The sequence below is a fragment of the Akebia trifoliata genome, chromosome 6 (assembly GCF_017979445.1).
Source record: "Akebia trifoliata isolate Shusen 1 chromosome 6, ASM1797944v1, whole genome shotgun sequence".
In the NCBI taxonomy this organism is placed as follows: Eukaryota; Viridiplantae; Streptophyta; class Magnoliopsida; order Ranunculales; family Lardizabalaceae; genus Akebia; species Akebia trifoliata.
In genome coordinates, this window is record NC_141380.1 from 513,543 (window position 1) to 527,292 (window position 13,750).

At 34.1% G+C, this 13,750-nt stretch overlaps 1 protein-coding gene across 1 annotated transcript; it reads right to left on the reverse strand.

Annotated features, from left to right (window-relative positions):
* Positions 1-6,127: 6,127 nt before the first annotated feature.
* Positions 6,128-9,543, reverse strand: LOC147399365 (taxane 13-alpha-hydroxylase-like). Its single transcript, XM_086446526.1, has 4 exons — positions 9,176-9,543; positions 7,066-7,634; positions 6,793-6,980; positions 6,128-6,427 (listed from the first exon to the last, which is right to left on the reverse strand). The coding sequence occupies exons 1-4, from the start codon at positions 9,541-9,543 to the stop codon at positions 6,128-6,130; spliced, it is 1,425 nt and encodes a 474-aa protein (XP_086302652.1).
* Between the last annotated feature and the right edge of the window lie 4,207 nt (positions 9,544-13,750).

Sequence of the window (13,750 nt, forward strand, 5' to 3'; positions counted from 1 at the left end):
CATGCACATGTGGTTTGAATTCTATTGACGTGAGACTTGAGTCTTTATAGTGTTGAGAGAGATGCGTGGGCTTATGAGGGTTGGGATGGAGATTTATATGTGAGAGTGTTTCCACGGACTTCACGTGAAATGTGATTGATTAGAGACTAAAAGATGCTCAAATTTTATACGGATTCCTAAAAACAATTGTGATCCCTAGGAAACTAAACTTTTTCATAACATCTCATTCTCACGTGTATTGTGTTTCTGTACCGTGCAGCAAAATTCAAAAGTGGTTTGACGCTGTTTATTTGTTTGACGGTGTAGTTGGAAAGATACTCAAGATCTCTATGAAAAACTGAATTTGTCTTTTTCTTCTAATATAATAATATGTTTGAGGAACAGCATCAAACATCGTTTGAGATTGAAAAAAATTATAATTTATTTATTTGTTATTAGTGGGTCAGCCTTATTGCATGGAATGGAATGAAAATGTTCTCCTATGAGTTGGCCTCGTGAAATCCGTGGGTTGGTGTTTTAAGTAACAAATTCGTGATTACAGAGTTTAGTCTACTCTAATCCAACCATTACTTTTAACGATTATTATTATTATTATTTATTAAATATATTTTGTTGCTATTTCAAAATTTAATACTAGTTTTCTTGCTACAGTCACTAATCATTTGGTTGGGCGTGGGATTACAGGCCACCTGATGAGTATTCCGTTACTTCGTAAAGAGTGAAAAAAAAGGGTGATTTAGACATACCCCTATGTGTTGCTAAATATTAGGAATACCCCCTATGTTTTGAAAATGATGACATGCATCCCTTGACTTCAGTCTTCTGCATAGACTAAGAGGAAAAGACTTGAAACACCCTCATCTTCAACCTCTTGTCAAAAATCCAGACTTTTTCTTGTAAAAATCAGTTATTTTTAGATAAATTTTTTAACCTTCATTAACTATCTTAATATTTTATGTACTTTAAATCTCAAGGCAAGATAAATTTTTTAATGAGGTATAAAATAATGAAATTTTGGGTTGAAAAATCTAAGGTTTTCTACAAGAAAGGCAAGGTAGAACATGTTAGATTAAAATAAGGTTGAATAGATTAAAGTACTTTAGAAGTTGAAAAACTTGAAGATATATAATTCGTTTTAGGAAGGAAAAACAAATAAGATTTTTGAAAAAATTGAAAATGATGGAATTTTAAATAGAAAAATCGAGAGTTTCATGTACAGGGTTAGTTCTAGGTAGAAAATGATCAATTGAAGATTAATTAAGTTGAGTGGATATACCATGGAGGTTGGAGAACTTGAAGTTGATTTGCTATAAAAAGAAGAATCTGAGTTCTTAACTAAAGGTTGAAGATGAGGGCATTCAAGTCTGTTCCACTTAGTCTGTTTATAAGACTAAGGTCAAAGGATACATGTCATCAATTTCAAAACATAGGTGGATGTCTCTAACATTTGGCAAAATGTCGGTGGTCATGACTAAATCACCAAAAAAAGAAAAAAAAACCAGTTGCCCAGGTCTCTAGGTTTATTGGGTTTAGATAATTCTAGCTATGGCCACACTACAACCTATATTATTAAGTTTTTTTTTTTTTTGAAGATTAATGGGGGGTTAGGCAAACCCCCCCACCAAGAAAAAACGAGTTACATTCTGTCATATCTATGCCTGAAGGTGTCCTTACATATAATGTCCCTAAGATGAGTTGGGAGATCCCCATACTCAAAGAGAATTCTGCCTGTATTGAAAATGAAGGAAGCTAAAAAATCCGTCGTTTGATTTCGATTCTTGTTGGTTGTTCGATTCCAAAATAAATGGAATCGGAATAGCAAAAAATCATGGGTACCCATCGGTTTTGGTTCTTAAGAATCAAATGAGAAAAAAAGTATTTCAAATCATTATAAAAAAAAAAAATTCTTTCAAAAAAATTAATATATTATCAACAAAATTATTAACTTAGTTATAATTTATTATACTTAAGATACAAATTAATTATTTTTTTCAAAAATAAAAATTTATCTTTGTTAAAAGTAATACTTTTTTTAGAAAAGTAACTCATTTTAAGTTTCAATCAATAATTTATATGAAAAATTGAAGAATTTTATATAACACGCATTTATTTTTGAAATAAAAAATACCTTAAATCATTTACAGTATGGAAAAAAACGACAAAATAAATTGGTTCCGGGTATCCATTGGATAGGACCTAAGGATTTCGATTCCTATCGATTCGGTTCCACTTTAGATTGGGCTCTACTCGTTTCCAAAAAAAAGGGATCTGGAACTAGGGTATTCGGTTTCGATTTTGGTTCGATTTCGGTTAAATGGATACCTATTGACATCCCTAATGTTGGTCGCACTCGCACATGTCAAAGAAACCCACATTATAACTATAAAAGCCGTCCCTGTCACCCACATTCCCTTAGCTTCAAAGAATTTCCCCCCTGAAAATGTTTTAGAACTTCTTTGGCAAGAAAATTGCAAGCATATAACTTCAAGGATTACAATTCGATTCTCAAGTAATAGAGCCAATGACCATTACAGTACGGACTTGATCTTTCTTTTTTAGTAATTTGAATTCTATTGATTTGTTGAATAATTTCAAAAATAAAATTCAAGTTTTTGTGATTTATTTATTTTCTTAAGTTAGATTTTAGGTATTTTTGTGTATATACGGTTTAGTCTCACATTACTTACAAGTGAGAAAGTGGTGTACCTTATAAGAAGAAGTCAACATAGCTAATTGTATTTTATCTCACTTTTAAGGTTTTGATTCGATGCTTCAAGGTGGTGCAAAAAGCCACCTATACACACACGTCGTGAGAAAGAGCGACTGGGTGTTTATGGCGCATTGGGTGCTTTGAGGCACACTTTGCACTTCGCATGTACCTTTTTCATGTCATATTATTTTGCATGCCCAAAATTTTGTCCCTAATCCAATCTAATTTCATATCCATTTTTATAATCCAATACAATTTCATACTCACTCCCCTAATTCAATCCAATTTCATACCTACTTCCCTAACCATAAATCTACTCAATTTCATACCCACGCCCTAATCCATATCTACTATCCATTAACCAATTTATTATTCATACCCTAATCCAATATCAAGCCCATTTTCAAATCTGGTCAAAATACTCAAAGTCATCTTAAATCCAAACACCCAAAATCATCCTAAGTCCAAAATAAAGTCCATTATAAGCCCACAGTCTTACACCTCATCCCAAAAGAGGACACATAGTGGTCTCTAATAATCCTTAATGCCTAATGCTCCAACCTAATTGGACAGTCAACTTCCTTGTGAAAATCCAAGAATTTCCCCCTCAAAAAAATGTGGTTAAATAAAAAAGGTACATTGATTTTTGGTAAAAATCCCTAAAGTTGGAAGAACTTCTAATCCTATCTCTAAAAAGTGGGAATCTTCAAGTATATACATGGAACTCTCCCATTAGTCAATTTCAAAAATATATATCTACCTTTACTTTATGAGTTATTTACAAATGAACCAATGTCTACTTTTTACCTACCACTTCACATTTACACATGTCACTCCTCTACTTACCCTCCCAAAAGTAATTTTATTTTCTCACATCTATTTACTAACAAATCAAAATCCTTAAAAAATAAAAAATTTAAAAAGAAACAACCAAAACCTCATGTTTATTCTCTTTATTTTTAGGATTGAACAATTTTATCTCCAAAAATTCTCCAAAAACTCTATAAATAACCTTATTTCTTATGAGCTATTCTTGCTCTCAAATTCCCATCTCTTAATATAAAATTCTACTAAAATCCTTACTCCATCTCTCTAATCCTCTCTCAACCCAACCTTCAACTCAAGAACTCCTACCCATCTCTCAACCTTCAACCAACAACTCTCATCCTCTTTAAACATTTAGCCTCAACTAAAACACTCAACCCTCAAGTTCATATCTCAAGACTCAAACTCATTTAAGAATATCAAGAAAGAAAGTAGGTGTAGACTGGGTTTTATTTTCAATACTTGCATTTTTTACTTTTAACCCTCCATTTACTTTATCTTCTAGAAAATTTCTAGGATGTAATGCATACCATCTCCCACCTCCAATACATTAGACTTTAATTCGATTGAAATGATAGGGGTTGAAGTCTTCTTTCTCTTATAACATATCTTATGCATCGTATTATACACCATGCACTCACTCACATATACTTGACCATGATGAAGATATGTGTCACTTTCTTGTTGTGATTGAAATACTAAGTTTCTTACCTTGCATATATTAAGGTTATGACATTCGGGAAATTCTAGCATGGAGTCTTTCTAAAAATCCTAAACCAACATTCCAACTTATGGAAAATAATGTAGATTAGATAGACTATCATTTTCTATAGAGTGTTCCCAATGTCACATGGACATCAAAATCTTCTTCTAAGGGAACATTTTCACTTATTACACACACCACCTTTAAGCATGTATTTTCATGCACTTTTTATTTTTTTAAAGTTATTTTAAAAAAAGATTGGCCAAGTTTCAAGGTAACCATCTTTGGTAGAGAGGATGGGGTGCCTAATACCTGTCTCATCCTCTAACTAGACCTTCCTACTTAGATCTTTGGTAGACCATGCATTTTTCATATATGAGAGTCACTACAATAATAAAACCAATTTCAAAATCATTTTAGGTACCCATTCACACTCATTTCCAAAAAAGAATGGTGACGATTCAAAATAACTTGGCATTGAAGTTCTATGATGAACATCTCATGTCTACAGGTGCGAAACACCACTGGTGCACACACCCGAGTGTCATGCGAAAAGACGATTGGGCATTTAGGACGCATTGGGTACTTTGCACTTTGCACGTACGCATAGTTACGAGGAGCTAGGGAGCCTTTTCTTAATCGCAAACAACTACTGGAATTTCTTAAATGGGCGTTATAATGTTGAGATTGTAATTTGAGGCAAACCTTAATAATATATTTGAAGTGTGTTTTAATCTTTAATTGGGGTGTGATAAATAATTTAAGCAAGTGGGATGTAATAAGTAAAAGTTGGGGTGTCAATAGTAGCTCTTTATTTTAAGGGGAAATCATGGCGATTGGATTTGTGTTTAATTTAAAAATTGTATAAGGATTTTAAAAGAAATTTTTAAGCAGAGTGGATGCCACAAAAAATATAGAATAACCTCAAAATAATAGAAAGGATTTTATACAATACACTATGATTTCTCACGTTGGCGAAATAAAAAAAGTACCCTTCTAAACTATTGAACATAACTTTTTATCTGACTATTGTAATTGGTAGGTGCCTATTCTTACAAAACAGTTTAGATAGGTATTTATTGAACAAAATTTTCTCATGTGAATGACTTTGACTCGATTGTAAGTGTTAAAGTAAGAAAAACAATTAAGATCAAAACTTAAAACTCTTATTGAAATCTTTCAAGACACAAAAAAGAAGAAATGAGAGAGAGAGAGAGAAAAGAAATGGTTTGGTACCTTGAGGTGTGTGCAGTGTGCAATAAGTAATGGAGATTAAAACAAATTTATTAGGTGTATGCAAAGGGATATTTTAAAATTAAGGTGGATATTGCAAGCAAGTGAACGAAATGAGCCATATTGATGTGTGCACGTAGACCCACCCTATCATAATAATGAGAAAAGATCTAATTTAACTGTCGGGAGAGTATGATCCAACTCGAAACCTCATTTGACACTCCCCATCAAATGGATGGCTGAGATGGGAAGATATGTCCAAGGAAGTCCTTGTAAATTGTTATCCACCAAGACTCCAAGATATTTACCAACTCGAATAGTGGATCCTAACCTCCTCCATTAGGGGCTTTGGATCAAATATCTAGATAACCGATAATGAGGTATTCTGTTACACACTTATGCTGATGAGAACCTAAGCCTAGCTCATTTGGCTACGAGTTTAACTTGAGCTATAAATATTACAATCTTTGAAGTGGGCTTGGGCTTAGGCTTGGGTTTGGATTTGATAGAGACTACTGATCTCAAATGAACAATAATGAGAGTGGAAGGACAGTTTTTCACATAGCATGTAAACGGGGAAGAATCCCAATAATAGAAAACCCAAAAGTTATAGATACAAGAGTAATAATTATACAAGCATAAGAAAATGTTGGAAATCAAGTGGGTTTGAGTTTGATTGGAAGACCCATAGATGGATATGGCATTGGTTGACGAGTGAACACTTCGTCAGGATATAGCTGTGACCACTCAAACTTGGTCACCAAGTTATGGATCACTGTTAGTGTCTCAACTCTGCCGAATTCGTTACCAATGCACATGCGAGGTCCTCCTCCAAAAGGAATGTAAGCATAGGGAGGGATTGGTTTTGATGGATTCTCAAAACGTGATGTGTCAAATTCCATCGGATTATCAAATATGTCCTTGTCAATGTGAGTTCCACAGGCCACCCAAAACACCTGCAAAATAGTTGATGATGAAATAAGCCCAGACGATGTTTTGGCATTCTGTTGTACACGACTTTGATTTTTTATATGTAGTTTTTTTTTTCTTTACAAGTATCATATATACTTTGTGCAAACATTCATCAAATGGACCTGCTTAGACAGGACATGAGATGCATCTGGATTTCCTTAGTCCAGATTCATCCCATTTAATAAAGAATTTTGTTGGATTTGATTCAATATTATTAAGCCCCATGTCCATTAATTGATATTGGGACTTGTTCTAACCTGCCTAATTACAGTTTGGCAACCCAGACGATCCAACTAAGATGATGCATGGAAGATCTAAACTAGGCCAATGTTGAGTTATAGAAGTATACCTGCCATCCCTTGGGGATATCATAGCCTCCAAAACTAACGTCTTTAACTGCTTTTCTAAAGCTACCAAATACTGGAGGGACAATCCTCATCAACTCTTGTGCAACTCTCCATGTGAATTTCATCTTCTGTATATCACGCCATGTAAGCTTTCCTTCTCCTTTTCTCTCACTTATAATGCCCATTTGCTCTACAAAAACAAAAATGTAGGCCAAGTCAGTTATAACTCAAAAAATTTATGTATGAGTACTGGGGACGGGTGAAATTCTTGTTACCTTCTCGAACTTTCTCATAGAGCTTGCGATCTCTGGCTAACTTCCATATCATCAAACTCAAGAGAATTGCCGATGTATCATGACTAGCTATAATTAGCATGATCACATTATCCATAACCTCTTCTTCTGTTATGGGCTCTTGATTCTCTTCTCTCAGTGATAACAAGCATGATATAACATCGCTTCTTGGGCTGATTGTGCCCTTCATGAGCTCTTCTTTTCTCTTCCTCATGATCGGAAGTATTCGATCAATAATCCTCGATCGTGCTTGTAGACCTCGTTTGAACATTGTACCAGGAAAATTCACAGGGAGAGACCAAATAGCTTTGAAGGCCAAGGTAAAATCATTCAACATGGCTTCTTTGGTAGGTTCATCATGTATCCCAAATAGTATAGTGCATGCAATGTCAAACGTGAGTTTCTTCATTAAGCTTACTGCCATAATCATCTCTTTATCTTTCATTTCTCTTTGTAAGTGTTTCTTAACCAAATCATCCATATGTCCGACGTAGTCTTGAAGGCTCTCAGGTTTCAAGAAGCTCACCATTGCTCCCTTAATGAGCTTGTATCTGCATAACAAAATCATGTACTAACCACAAAGGCAACCAAAATAAAAAGAACAGAACAAATATTATTTCGTTCAGTAGTGCCTACATCCATGGATGAGATGGTAACGATTCACTGATTATAATAAATAAATCACAACCCCAGATTTCTCTTCCTACCTCTTTGATCTCTGGAACCTGAAACCCGAGTTTCCTATGTTTGATTTTATATGTATATATATGGGTCCCGTTCAGCAACAAACATTTTGACAAACATTTGGGCAAAACATTTTTCAAAACATGGGTTAGAGGTTTTGGAATGGGCTGATTTTTGGTGAGGATGATCTCTACTGGAGATCATCCTCACCAAAAATCAGCCTATTCCAAACCTCTAACCCATGTTTTGAAAAATGTTTTGCCAAAATGTTTGTTGCTGAACATTTCCCTATATATATATATAGGGTCGCGTTCCTGCGACCCTCATTACGAACCCCCTTTGCGACACACCGTTTTGTCTTATATGGGCAAAAATGTTGGATTGGCTGATTTTTTGTGAGGATGATCTCTATGGTGAGGAGATCATCCTGAAAAAATTCATCCCATTCCAAAAGTTCTAGACCGTCCGATTTTTGTTAAAAAATTACAGACCGTCCCATTTTTGTAAATCAATTTTGATGGGGTTATAAGTTTGGAATGGGATGATTTTTTGCCAGGATGATCCCCTCATCACAGAGATCATCCTCACAAAAAATCAGCCCATTCCAAAATTTTTGCCCATATAAGACAAACGGTGAGTCGAAAAGGGGGTCGTAATAACGCTGCCCATATATATATATATATATATCTATATTATATATATATATATATATATATATGGGTCAGGTTCAAACGACAACCATTTCAACACACAATAGACAACGCGTTTTGTCTTATATGGGAAAAAGTTTGGAATGGGCTGATTTTTTGTGAGGATGATCTCTGTGGTGAGGAGATCATCATGCCAAAATCAGCTCATTATGAAACTTCTAGACCGTCCAATTTTGTAAATCAATTTTGATGGGGTTACAAGTTTTGGAATGGGATGATTTTTTGCCAGGATAATCCCCTCATCACAGAAGATCATCCTCACAAAAAATCAGCCCATTCCAAACATTTTTGCCCATATAGACAAACACGTTGTCTATATGTGTGTCGCAATGTGTGTTGCAGGAACCCGACCCTATATATATATATATATATATTATAGATATATATATCCCGAAACCCAAAATACCAAAATAATTCCGGGGAAATCCCCAATTTTGGTACAAGTTTAAATTAATTACAGGTGTACAGTCCACTCTTAATGATCAACCACACACTAGATTCAAGACAACCATCACAACATGAAACTATAAGAAGGATTAATGCTCTAAAGACAGAGCAGCTTGAAGACCCTAGACAACCTCCCATGCCACTAAGGATTGCTATATTCGAGCACATCATTGTGATCCTGGTTTATAGGGCCAGAGTAATCAGATTGTTATAAAATAAGATGTTAAAATTTGTATACTAATAAACGTTACCTCGATCCTGTAAGTTCAAAGAGTTGGTTTTTTCCTGCAATTGCTGAGATGGTCTTGGGTTGCTTTGCAGCAAGAACATCATCATCTGCACCAAGTACAAACTTATTACCTGCTTGACCAGTGATAACCACAGTAGGTGAGCCCATTAGAGATGTTTTGAACATTGGACCATATTTGGACACCCTTTCATGTATCCATTCGGCGCCAAGGTCCTCATTCTGGGCTCGAAGGAAGCTAAACGTTTCCCCTACTACTGGGAGACCAAGTGATCCTCTAGGTAAATTTTTCTTTCTAGGATCCCTCCTAAGAAAATTTAGAAGAAACAAGGATGAAACAAGAGTAACTGCAACCAATACAATAAATGACATCTCCGATGACAAGCCTGAAATTTCTATCATGATCGATGTTTGATTAAAAACCTACTCTACGCTTTAAGATTTCATGCATGGGAACTGTTGTCTTAATTTTGTGAATTGTGAACCATTAAGTCTTAAATGGTATGGAGCATATAAATAAAATTTTGTGATAAATTCAAGCATGGCTGGCCTAAGAAAAAGCGCACGAAAGTGAAATAAAACAATAATCTGATCGCAAGTTACTGCCATGAATGTTGTTTTTCAGTAAGGGACAAACATCAAAGACAAGTTAATTAACATTTCAATCATAAGAATCCAAATATGTGAGATGAGGCTTTGATGATGATGATTAATACTAAGAATCCAATCAATATCAGTGAAAATAATTGTTGTGCTAAGCGTATTTGCCCATGTAACTATGGCTTGGCCCATTTGATGGTCACAGATAGATAACTCTTGGCTTCCATCTGTGGGAGCAGATCCTCTGTGGTACATGTTCCCTTTAGTGACATGTAAGTAGTAGAAATTGAATGCTTGAAAATAAAATCTAACACCTCAGACTTGTATGGATCATTGTTTAGATCAGATTGTTTTAATTAATTAATTAATTAATTATTATTTTTTTTTGGACAAAAAATATGTTTTTTAAAGTTTGATGAAGGCTTTAAAAATGGATGTCCATAAAATCCAGTTTTTTTAACAAAGGGGATACTGTGAATATATGACGTGGCTCTCCCTCAACTTTCAAATTCCATTGCAGAGAACACGTACTATATCAATATATTTACAGCTAGATTTTTTTTTCTATCCATTTTAAATCACGCAAAGTGGGAAAGAAGGTGAGGCTTTTTCCCAACTTCATCAAGACTAATCAATCGTTCCATTGTAAGATCACCTCATTGGGCTAATTGGCTTCTTTGTTTAACACTTAACTAATAATAAATACGCTTCACTAATTATAAATGAACGAATCTCTAAGTTTCATCATTGTAAAGTATTTTCTTAGATTTTGGGGTTAGTCGAACCAATCATGTTCAGTTCTGTCCAAAGTAATATTCTGGTAATTCTTATATATAGTTTACAATTTTTATAAAGACCAATGCTTGTATTCAATTTTAATTTATTTATTTATTGATAAGTCTAGTTATGAGATTCGGAACTTGGTGATGGCGGGAATTGAACCTAGGTTTATGGTATCATCACCCGTAAGACTTTACCAAGTAAGTTAGCTAACACCTCTATATTCGATCAACTTGTTTCCATGAAATACCTTGCAACGAAACCCATCAATCTGATTGTTGATGTTGATGACCAAAAGCACATGACTCAAATTACAACAACAACCAAGATTTATACCAAAGATTTGGGATCTGCTCAACGAATCATGTTCCTCCATTCCACTCAATTCAAAGTTAAGTGTATTGGTTTGGATCTTCGTCTCATTTTTTAGAACCTTCAATTTGAATATTTCTAGATATTTTATTTTTATTTTTATCGGTAAGTCTGTTTTTAATAAGTTCAATAATTAGTTAGCTAGTTGGCACCTACATATTTAATTAACCTATTCAAGCATTATCATTATCATCCTCATCAAAGTCTTATCCCAAACATATAAGTTCAACTACCTAATTTCACAATCAAAATCTCTAAACAACTAGGATTAAAACAAAATTGCACTTAGTGTAATTAAATTGATTTTAATGAGATTTCAAAAACAATATTGCGAGGCCCTTTTGCTAGTGATATCAAGAAAAACAAAAATCCCTACATTGATCCATCCATGGAGAGCGGCATTGGAATCTAATGCCAAATCAAGATATCATAAACTACAAATAGAATATTTGACATCTTCAATAGAAATGACAACCTAATAGAGTCACGTTCTTTGAGTTTATAATCATTAATCAATAAAATTAAGCTTTGTCATTGTTCATTATAATACGATAAGATCATTATCAAAGACGGAGCACAAGAATACGTTGGATAACCAATCATTTACAAACAAATCGTAAAGACAAAAGGATAATAACATAATAGAGGATCAAACACAAATGATGCCTATCACAAAAATCACAACAAACATATAGAAAATAATACCGATTTACTTGTTTTGTCTCTGACAGTAACATTCAATGATCGAGAACTCCAATGCATGATTAATAATATGCCAAATAAGATAAAATAAAATAAAAAAATAATTTTTTTTGATAGAATGGAAAATAAGATCAGAGTTCAGTTGACCCAAAACTTATCAAATAAAAACTTTGTCAAGAATGATGATGGCAGTATAAAGTCTAAAACCCAAAACAAAAGTATAAACCCACCCCATTTTCAAACAAGCAAAAAGAAAAATTTAGGGTAATTTTGGTAATGGGTTCATTTCAAATCTAATGATTTGGTTTGGGTTTCTGTAGACTTATTTGTAGAGCGACATGAATGGATCCACCTTGATCCAACCCATTTTATCAATTCAAATGGCTTAACCTCACAGACCTCTTAAATCAAACATCATCCCATAAATTCCAAATAATTTGTGGACCCTGGTGGCATAAAATATTGATGTCACACCCTAAAATGCCACGTGTAAACTTTTTGTTGGGATCAATGATCCCATGAACTTTTGGCTCACTTTTGAAGGACCTGCGTAAGAAACTAGTTTGATTGGTGAATTATCATCACAGACGAAGATAAGGGCGTCAGTGGGTACCCAATCACCCCATGTACATGAAATCTATTAATTGGTTTTGGGTCTACCAATATGGATTAGGGGTGTTCAATCGGGTAATCCAAACCAGAGTGAAAGTGGAAATCCAGGTTTTGATCCGGTATGGGGTTGAACCGAAACCTGAACCATATGACCAGTTCCAGGTTCAATTCGGACCGGTCACCTAATCTTCAAATCGAACCCTACCCGAAGTCAATTTTTACGAGCTCAAACCATTCTGATTCCTATCAGGGTATGACTTGATTTTCATAAAATTTTATAAAATTGCCTTTTTTTAAATTTAAAAAAAAAAAAAATAGTCTCGGTTTGCCACGTTTCTCAAAACTGCCCTGACCCAAGATCAAACATTTAATTAACGGGTTGGTCAGTGTCCAGGTAATAAACCGGTTCCGGTCTAGTTTCTGGGTTAAAAAAATTGGTTCAGATTACTGGTTCCGGATTTTTTGAACAACCCTAATATAGACCCGATCATTTTTGGGTCTACTTCTAGGTACCTATCTTAAGGACCCAATAAGTATCTGGTCTCCTTTGGTTACCTGAATGGTAAATTTATAATATTATGATAAAAGTAGTAGTCTAATTAAATGTTTACAAAGAGATATATTAAAATAAATATAGTTGAAGTAAAATTAAAATATAAAGAAATTGTGAAGTCTTTAATTGTTACTTTTTCTCAACATGTACTTCCATTCATTCTTCATATTTTTATACAATTTCAATGAAAAATAAATAGTTCTTAACATAATTGTCTATGATTTTATCTTCAGAAGTTTGATTTGCTTGAATTGACGAATTACAAGTTAAATTATTACATTCATAAATTATTATTGTCTATTTTATTGGATGCTCATATTGTTTTTCTCATAAAAGAAAAACTTAATCTATCTCAGTGGGTATCCAACGTATACCCAATGGGTAACGGGTAACGTGCAGTTGTCTGATTAGTTCTGGTTCCATGGATCTCATACCTGGAACCGAAATCAAGAATAACCAAAACCGAGATTTATTTAGGTTCTGGTTTTGTGTATATGTGGAACCGACCCATCGACACCCCTAGACGAAGGTAAGCAAAACCAAGAAGTGCAATCATACAAACCAAGGGCCTAGAATATTTTTAAGTGATTTGGAAGAAGTCATCCCATTTTTTAGTTAGTATCCTATCTAAGTAGGATGATAAAATCAGTAACAATTAGTATTTGTTGAGTTAATCTACAAATATGAACAAATCTTTTTGGATTAATTTACATGGATTAATGATGTGAAAATGAATTCTCATATTCATTGCTTGCTTTCCACTAGAATTAGAAAACTGGTTTGGAGGAAACTTGAATTGTAAAATTGATCTTCAAGCGAAAATAAACTCCACTCAAAGTGAATGGATGGTCTCGAACCTGAATGGGTGCCTAGTGGGATCAAGAGGCAGTATATGAGTTTTGACCCCAAGAGCGTGCCTTCAAATAGTAGCTCTAACAAGTGTTAACCCCAAAGGACGAT

Coding starts and splice junctions, on each gene's coding strand:
- LOC147399365 (XM_086446526.1), bottom strand. CDS start 9,543: ATGTCATTTATTGTATTGGTTGCAGTTACTCTTGTTTCATCCTTGTTT. Junction 7,635..9,175: donor TTTGAACTTACAGGATCGAG/GTAACGTTTATT, acceptor TTTGTTATGCAG/ATACAAGCTCATTAAGGGAG. Junction 6,428..6,792: donor ATATCCCCAAGGGATGGCAG/GTATACTTCTAT, acceptor ACTATTTTGCAG/GTGTTTTGGGTGGCCTGTGG.